The 7750-nt window shown below is 44.8% G+C and overlaps 2 protein-coding genes and 2 long non-coding RNA genes across 10 annotated transcripts in view; 2 read left to right on the top strand and 2 right to left on the bottom strand.

The window, feature by feature from the left end:
• NHLRC4 (NHL repeat containing 4) overlaps nt 1-1740 on the top strand; it is a 2578-nt gene extending 838 nt beyond the window's left edge. Inside the window, exons 2-3 of one of the 2 annotated variants that reach the window (XR_001623588.2) lie at nt 195-287; nt 431-1740. Coding sequence is in view for 1 of the 2 variants with exons in the window: in XM_001373021.4 (XP_001373058.1) it covers nt 338-1348 (1011 nt within the window). In the remaining variant the exon portion in view is untranslated. Of the gene's footprint in view, nt 1-194 lie in introns of both variants that reach the window. The other variant, XM_001373021.4, reaches the window with a different exon arrangement.
• The window catches only part of LOC130455528 (uncharacterized), a 30866-nt gene extending 26412 nt beyond the window's left edge, over nt 1-4454 (bottom strand). For 2 of the 3 annotated variants that reach the window (XR_008913551.1, XR_008913553.1), the window contains exon 1: nt 3924-4049. This is a non-coding gene — a long non-coding RNA (uncharacterized LOC130455528). Of the gene's footprint in view, nt 1-3923 lie in introns of all 3 variants that reach the window. The other variant, XR_008913552.1, reaches the window with a different exon arrangement.
• The window catches only part of PIGQ (phosphatidylinositol glycan anchor biosynthesis class Q), a 70905-nt gene continuing 67228 nt past the window's right edge, over nt 4074-7750 (top strand). The window contains exon 1 of one of the 4 annotated variants that reach the window (XM_056805750.1): nt 4074-4150. Coding sequence is in view for 2 of the 4 variants with exons in the window: in XM_007499201.3 (XP_007499263.1) it covers nt 6155-6273 (119 nt within the window). In the remaining 2 variants the exon portion in view is untranslated. Of the gene's footprint in view, nt 4151-4325; nt 4414-6145; nt 6297-7750 lie in introns of those variants that run through there. The other 3 variants (XM_056805748.1, XM_007499201.3, XM_056805749.1) reach the window with 3 other exon arrangements.
• On the bottom strand, nt 4650-6167 carry LOC103103772 (uncharacterized). Its single transcript, XR_470314.2, has 2 exons — nt 6033-6167; nt 4650-4932 (listed from the first exon to the last, which is right to left on the bottom strand). It is a non-coding gene; the product is annotated as an uncharacterized LOC103103772 (long non-coding RNA).

Below are 7750 nucleotides of genomic sequence, written 5' to 3'. Positions count from 1 at the left end.
ACAAAGAGCTGATGATGTTCTAGGAGTGAAGAGGGGAAAGGTTCTTGGGAAGACTTCTTTGAGGAAGCAGGACTTGAATGGGCCTTGAAGAGTTACTAAAGAAAGATCACTTTAGTTCCCTTTATGCGCTCTTAGAACCTCAGAGCTAAAAAGGAATTTAGAGGTAATCTAGTGTAACTTCCGTCCCCATGCAGGAATCCCCTCTACGGTATCCCTGACCAGTGGCCATCCAGCTTCTGCTTGAATAGTTCCAGTGGCGGGAAAGTCACTACCTCAGCTATTTAATAGTAAGTTCTTCCTCATCCTTGCCTATTCCCTTTGTTTTGGAGAGGCATAGATGGCCCATGCCTTGGAGACAAGTCGACAACAGAAGGAAAAGTTCCTCCGAGCTATGCATGCCCTTCAAGCTACATCTCTTCATACCTTACAGGTGGCCAGCCCACTTCTAGAGCAACCTGGAGGCTTGGGACTGCTCACTGGCTCTTATCTTCAACAACTGGCACACCAAAGCCAAGGCTTGTGTGTGGAGTTGGGTCATGTGGCTCACCTCCTCCGGTTCCAGCAGGACCAGCTTCTGAGAAGAATCCCCACTCCTGGTGGGGTCAGAGGCTTGCATTGCTCCCTGGATGACGCGCTCTACCTGACCTTCGATGAGACCCCCTGTGTCCAGATCCTTGACCTCTCGGGGCACCTTCTCCACACTCTGCCCTGTAGCCTGCCGGGGACTGGAGCCTTTGTGTCAGAAGATGTGACTGTGACAGGGTCAGGGCTGGTACTGGTCAGTAGCCTGGTCCACAGAGCAGTCTATGCCTTCCGCCACCTTTCTGAGGCCTCCCAGGGTGAATGGGTGAAAATCTTGACCTTTGAGTCCCCCCGAGGCCTGGGAGTAGATGCTCTGGGACGCGTCCTGGTAGCAGACTATGTCTCGGGTTTAGTTCATAGTTTTTCATTAGGCTCATCATTCAAGGTCATGGGCCTGACCTCGGTCCCAGGCCTGTGTGGCCCCCGTCATGTGAGCTGTGGCCCAGATTGGGGCTTTGTGGTGAGTGAGGAATGCGGAGACGTCCGGCTCTTTGGCCATGCTCACCAGGCACTGGGCTCTCTGAGCAGCCGGCTTGAGTACCCATTTGGGAACCCAGCCGGAATCTGCACTGATCCGGAGGGCAACATAATTGTCGTGGATGAACAGCTTAAAGAAGTAACCCTATTCCCACAAGCTGGGCCCCCAGTCAGACTTGTATCTAAAGGTCTGCAAAGGCCCACAGGGGTGGCCTGTGCCTCCCATGGCCGATTATTGGTGGCTGACAATGGTGATAACTGTGTCAAAATCTTTAAATATCAAATGTAGGCCTTGGGGTAGTCTGGAAGGTGAAGGTTGAAGGAGAAGGAAATTCTCTGCCCAGGACACTAAGGTGAGTATCAGGACTTCAAGAAGCAAGGGTCAAGATTCTTGAGTTCTTGTCCTGGTTATCTGTGCTGGAATGGTCTGTCTGTGCCTCACTTTCCCCATCTGAACAATGAGAAGTTATTCCAGTTTACAAAAGGTTCCTTCCAAATGGAATGACTGGGATACATACTGGGATCAAATAGTTCTTTTTGCTGACCTGCATCATATTTCTGGAAGTCTTGGCCCACTTCCAGGAGTAGGGGGCTGATTGGGGTTCACATTGATCTAGGTAGAGAATCCAGAAGCAAATGCTAACCTGCCATCCACCAATAAAACTGACAAGTGTTTCCACAGTTCCTTATGTGCCTGTCCACTCTTGTACTAGGCTGTGTCAAGGGTTGTGTATTTGGTGAGGGAATAGAAAACTAGGAACAGAGAAATGAAGTAGTCGAGATTCCATCCTTTCTCTGAAGGACTTTCATAGTCTCTGTCGAAATCAACATCTAATATGAAGATCTTTTCTTTGTAGACAGTATTTATCATATATATGTTAGATGTATTATAAAATCCTTCTCTATGGTATGTCTTTATCACTGTATCCAGCATGATTAAAGATTTAGAATTGGATGAGACTTCTTAATCTAAGCAAATCTCATTTTACAGAGAAAGCTAACTGGTTTATGCCATAGAAAGTAGATTAATTTTCTTTTCTATTTGTTTTTCCTATTTATTTACTCTTGTCCCCTGGAGTTCAGGGGTTCTTAACTTTTCTTGTGTCAGGGACCCCTTTGGCAATCTGATGAAACCTAAGGACCCCTTCTTGGAATAATGTTCTTAAATATATAAAATACCATACATAGGATTACAAAGGAAACCACAATAGAAATTATACCTTTACCAAATTCAGGGAATTTATCGAAAGATAGTGCCCCCTCCCTGCCCCCAAGTCTATGGACTCCCAGGCAAGAACTTTCCCTCTTATCTCAGAAAGATGATTAGATTTAGGGATAGGGGACTTGGGTTTCATTTCTGGCTTAGCTATTTACTATGTGACTTTGGACAAGTCATTTAACATCTCTATGCCTCAGTTTCTTCATCTGTAAAATGAGAGGTTTGGATTAGATGGCCTTTTTATGACCTCTAGACTTTATTTTTCCTCATTTCTCCAATGTGAGGTTGGACTAAACAATCTCTAAGGTCCCTTCTAATTCTAAATCTTAGCACATTTCAAATTCACAGATTAATAAATTCACCTAAATTATAGGCTCTTCTGTGCCACGTCATTCCCCACCCCCACCCCACTCTCTTCTGTTTCCTGCTTTCTGACTGAAGAAAACGAGAAACAGAAGTTAACTAAAAATATCAGGCAGTACTGGAATGACCTCCAGGAATTGATGCAGAGTGAGAAGAGCAGAATCAGGAGAACACAGAGACTGATACACTGTGGTACAATCAAATGTAATGAACTTCTCCATTAGTGGCAATGCAGTGACCATGAACAATTCAGAGGGATCTAGGAGAAAGATCACTATCCACCCTCAGGAAAAACTGTGGGAGTAGAAATACAGAAGAAAAACAACTACTTGGTTACATGGGTTGAGGGGATATGATTGGGGATGTAGATTCTAAATGAACATCCTAGCGCAAACAACAACATGGAAATAGGTTCTGATCTTTACACATGTAAAACCCAGTGGAATTGCACCTCTACAGGGAGGGGTGGGGGAGGGGAGGGAGGGAAAGAAATATGATTCTTGTAACCAAAGAATAATGTTCTAAATTGACTAAGTAAATTTTTCAAAAAATTAAAAAAATAAAAGACCCTTGGCTAGAAAAAAAAATCCTAAAAAAATAAAGTATGGTACCAGACTGGAAAAAAAAATATCAGGCAGTACATACAGGCCATATGGAGGCTACTGGGTTTGGGATAGTCAAGCAAGATTTCTTGGAGGAGATAAAAATTGAGATGGTCTCTCCTAGTAAGATTTCTCTGGAGGGCATGAATAAGGAAGAGAGCTAAGGAGGAGAGCTGCTTTTCTGAATTCCTGTGGGGGAGATGACTTCTGGGCCTTGGAAGGTTGGGTTGAGTGGAGTCAAAAGTCTTGGGAAATCATAGCTGTGGTCAGGTCAGGGGAACATGTCTAATGGAAATGATGACTCCTTTTCAGCTCTTCCATCCTTTGCTGCTGATATAGCCCTGGGTTAGTGGTTTGCCCTTGAGATCTTTCACAATTCCTTGAACATGTTACTAGCCTTACCTTGGGTGGTCTGGTTCTAGAGCAGGAATTCCTCCAGAAGGGTCAAGAAAGTTAGAAACTAATCAAATTAGACTCTGCCTCAACTTATTGTGACCTTATGTAAGGTCCTAGAGGTCTCACTTTTCCCATCTGTGAACTAGGGAGTTTAGATTAGATGACCTCAAAGGTCCTTTCTAGATCTGAAATGTTATGTTGTGTTGTGTATTCTGAGGTTTTTCCAACTCTCCTCACTCTGCTTGCCTGCCATATTGGACCCGAGTCCCCTGTATCGGTCTTACCCCTTGCCTGGGTCTTCTCCCCCGGAAAATTCTCTAGCCTTCTTATCAGCCCCCAGCAGGCCTGAGGGTAGGTGGGGCCCAAGGGAAGGCAGGAAGGGAGTTCTGATGGAATAGTGACCTGGTTTTCAGCTCATTCAATTTGCCGGAGCCTCCAGTGCGGCTGCTCCTCTGGTCCCAACAACAAGACTTCCCATTACTGGAGATTTCCTGGATCCAGCTAATATAAGGTGTGTCTGTATATTTGTGCATTGGGTGGCAGGCAGGAGAGAAACAGCTGCTAAGGGCAAATAGCATAAGGGAAATGGAATCCATGTGGTTTTTAGAGCTCCTTTGTGTATCAGAGTTCTTAGAGGGTAGAGAAACAATAGAGAGTGTTCATCTCTCTATAACATTCTACTTTGGACATTTACTGGGTGAACCTTGGTAAACCTCAGTGAACCTGGGCCTGTTTCCCCACCGGGAAAATGTGGAGACCAGACTCGGCTGACCTGTAAGGTCCCTTCCATCTTTAACAGAATGGGTGATCTGAAAATCTTTTTTATTTCATCTGTTCTCCCAGACCAGGATAAGTGGCCAAGCAGTAAAGGACAGCTTCCCCCTCTTCCTCATCAGGCCAAGTTTACTCTCAGAGGGCCTGGCCACTTTATAGAGGGTTCAAGGGGCCCTGACCAAGGTTAGGGTAATAATCAAATTAACAGTACTAGGAACTCACTTTTCCATAACGCCTTGCAATTTTCAAAGCACTTTCTTTGAGATAGGTGGTACACATATTAGGATCCCCATTTTATAGATGAGGAAACTGAGTATTAGAACTGAGGCTCAAACATAGGTTTTTTTACTCCAAATTCTGTACTCTTCCAATGTCTGCACAGTACAGGGCTCTATTCCTCAGTCTCATTGTCAAGGTTAGTCCATGGAATTCATTGGAGAGTCTTGAGCAGGGCTCTTTGGCTAGAGCTGTAAGTGGCTGCATCTGAATTAAGTTAAATAGGGAGATGTTTCACAAACCCTGTTGAGACATAAAGATTGGCATTAAAAAATGCTTTTGTTCTCCAGTGGTCACTTCTTTGGATCTTACAGAGGCTCAGAACAGCTGTTGGGCTGGGCTTCCCTCCTTACAATCTTAGGGTAGCATTAGGTACTCAAATGGGTGTGGTGTTTATCAGCAGGGTCAGAGTATGGAGTCTAGGGAGGGTCCCCTTTCCATATGCCTCCTTTCCTAAAGTAACACAAGAGAGACCATGGAACAGAAGAAGTAATGAAGTAGGCCTCTCAGTAGGCTGGGCTTCAATTAGGACCTCAACACTATGGAATATTCAACATTCCAAAGAAAATGAGCCATGGCAAAGGTCATTTTCAAGATGGTCTTATTGACAAAGATCTCTATAGCAAAGCTATGGTTTTTCCATTCTTAATATATGGCCATGAGTTGGATTATACAGAAAACAGCATTGTAGAATTGATGGTGTTCAAATTATGGTGCTGGAAAAGGCTTCTGGGAATCCCCTGGACAGCAAAGTGATCAGGTTAGTTAATATTTAAAGAAATTGTCAGATTATTTCACTGGAAAGTCAAATACTGAAGACAAAAATTTAAATTCTTTGGCCACATGATGAAATAGGTTCTTGGGAAAGATTGAAGATAAAAGGAGAAGAGAATGATGGGCAGAAGATAAGATGGATAGTGTCATGGAAGCAAGAAACATGAGCTTGGATAGATGTCAGGAGATAGTGGAGGATAGAAGTACATGGAGTGCCCTATGGTGTCCATGGGGATTACCAGGAGTCAGACCCGATTAAATGGCTGAACAACAAACAACTGGGTTTAGATTTGGGGCTCAGACGGGGGCCAGGATGAAGCTGAGTGTCCTCTGTGGGGATCCTACAAAGTACAGGGAGAAGGGAAGGGGTCCCTAAGAGTAAGACGGGGAGCTAAGGGGTTAAGGTAATCATTTCAGTGCTCCTCTGGCTCCATCGGCCTCTCTAAATCAATTTTAAGTGGCCGTTTCCTTGAGGGTGGGGACGGGGGCGCTGTTTGAAACCCAGGCTGAATGCCAAGGGCCGTAGGGCCAGGCTCCCCTCGAATCCGAATCTGTCCTGTAGCACTCACTAAGCCGGTTGATTGTTGTGCGTTGAGCGCCGGCGGAACGTTAGAGCCGAGACCCACGCGTAGAGCCGAGAGTCTCTAGGGGAAGGACCCATCGCGTAGCCACTGCCCAGCAACGGGCGGAAATGGGGCTCCTGTCAGGCGGCGCGGCAGAGGCGGGGCAAGGGCAGGCGATCCCGGCGGGGCTGCTTGGGCCGCCGAGGAGCCGCCGCCTGCAGCCCCAGGGCTCAGCCCCGAGAAGCTGGTGTGTACATCTCGAAGGGCAAGGTGGGCTGGGGCGGGCAGCGGCTGAGGGGAAGCCCCAGGCTCTGGGCCGCACGCACAAAGACCGGCACTTGGGGGCTAAGCTAGTTCCTAGGAAGGTGAAGGGGAGGCGGAAGCGGGCGGAGGTCGCGCCGGCGCAGTGGGCAGGCTCGAGCACGCGCAGAGGTGGGGTAGTCGGACCGGGGAACGAGAGGCTTGGGGACTGGCCAAGGTGGCCGGGAGTGGTCGAGAATGGCTTCTATAGTCGTTCTATAGTGCCATTGATTGTCTCTGTGACCTTGGTGCCTGGATGGGAAGAATCCGCGACTGGGGAGACCTGGATTCGAATCCTAACTCTTCAACTTGCTACCCGGGTCACCTTTTTTTTTTTTAAACCTTTCTTAGACTCGGTTCCAAGTATTGGCTCCAAGGCAGAATCGTGCTAAGGGCTGGACATTTGGGGTTAAGTGGTTTGCCCAGGGTCACAAAGCTTAGGAAGTGCCCGAGTTAAAAGTTGAACCCAGGACCTCCCATTTCTGGACCTGGCTCTCCGAGCCACCTAGTTGGTGTACCCGTGTCTTCTTAGACAAGTACCTTCCTTTCCTGGAGCTCAGATTTATGCCCTATAAAATGTAGTGTGTTGGGCCAGATCAGGGGTTCCCAAAGTTTTTGTTCCACAAACCCTTTTCAGCAATAAAAAAATGAGTTGTGAATCCCAAATTTCTAATAAATAAGTCAGATTTAGATTTATTAGATTTACCTCATTTACATGGAAAATTTTTTATTAAGTGCTTATAAATACAATGACAACTTTGTCCCCAAAAGAAAATTGTTTTCATATAGAATTATTTAAAATCCATTATATATAATTTTATATCCATAACTACAAAATACATATTTCATGATACATATGACTATGAAATGTCTAAATATTAAATTATTAAGCTAATTTTAAAATAGATACAAATATTTTGTGGGACATGCTGTAAAATAAAAATGCAGACAAGCATGTGTACTATAATGGTAGATACTTAATATTAAGTTTATTTTACAAATTGTCTTGGAACAACATTTTTAATGAAATAAGTTATAACTTGGAAGAGGTCTAACATAAGCATAAACTTAATTTTGATGCTGGTTCTTTTTTATTTCAACATAGGTTTGCAATATTTGACAATACCAAAAGGGAAGATATATTTGTAAGATAATTGGGCAGTTATTTGCTGCTTAATTATTTATTGAGCCATTAACAAATTGTTAGTGTGAATCCTTTGGACAACAGTTGCAAAACCCCTAGGTTTTCAGACTACTAAATGGGAACCACTTGATTAGGTGATCACTAAGGCACAGAATCACATGGACTTCAGAGTCTTTCTGGCCCAACACAAAAACCTGACAGTGGCTTTTGCTTTGAAGACTTCCAAGATAATCCATTTTGCTTCTGGTTTGCTATAAATTATAAGGAAGTTTTTCCTTAC

Source organism: Monodelphis domestica, chromosome 7 (assembly GCF_027887165.1).
Source record: "Monodelphis domestica isolate mMonDom1 chromosome 7, mMonDom1.pri, whole genome shotgun sequence".
Classification (NCBI taxonomy): Eukaryota; Metazoa; Chordata; class Mammalia; order Didelphimorphia; family Didelphidae; genus Monodelphis; species Monodelphis domestica.
Note: the sequence above shows the minus strand (reverse complement) of the source record. Positions and strands in the feature narration are given on the sequence as shown.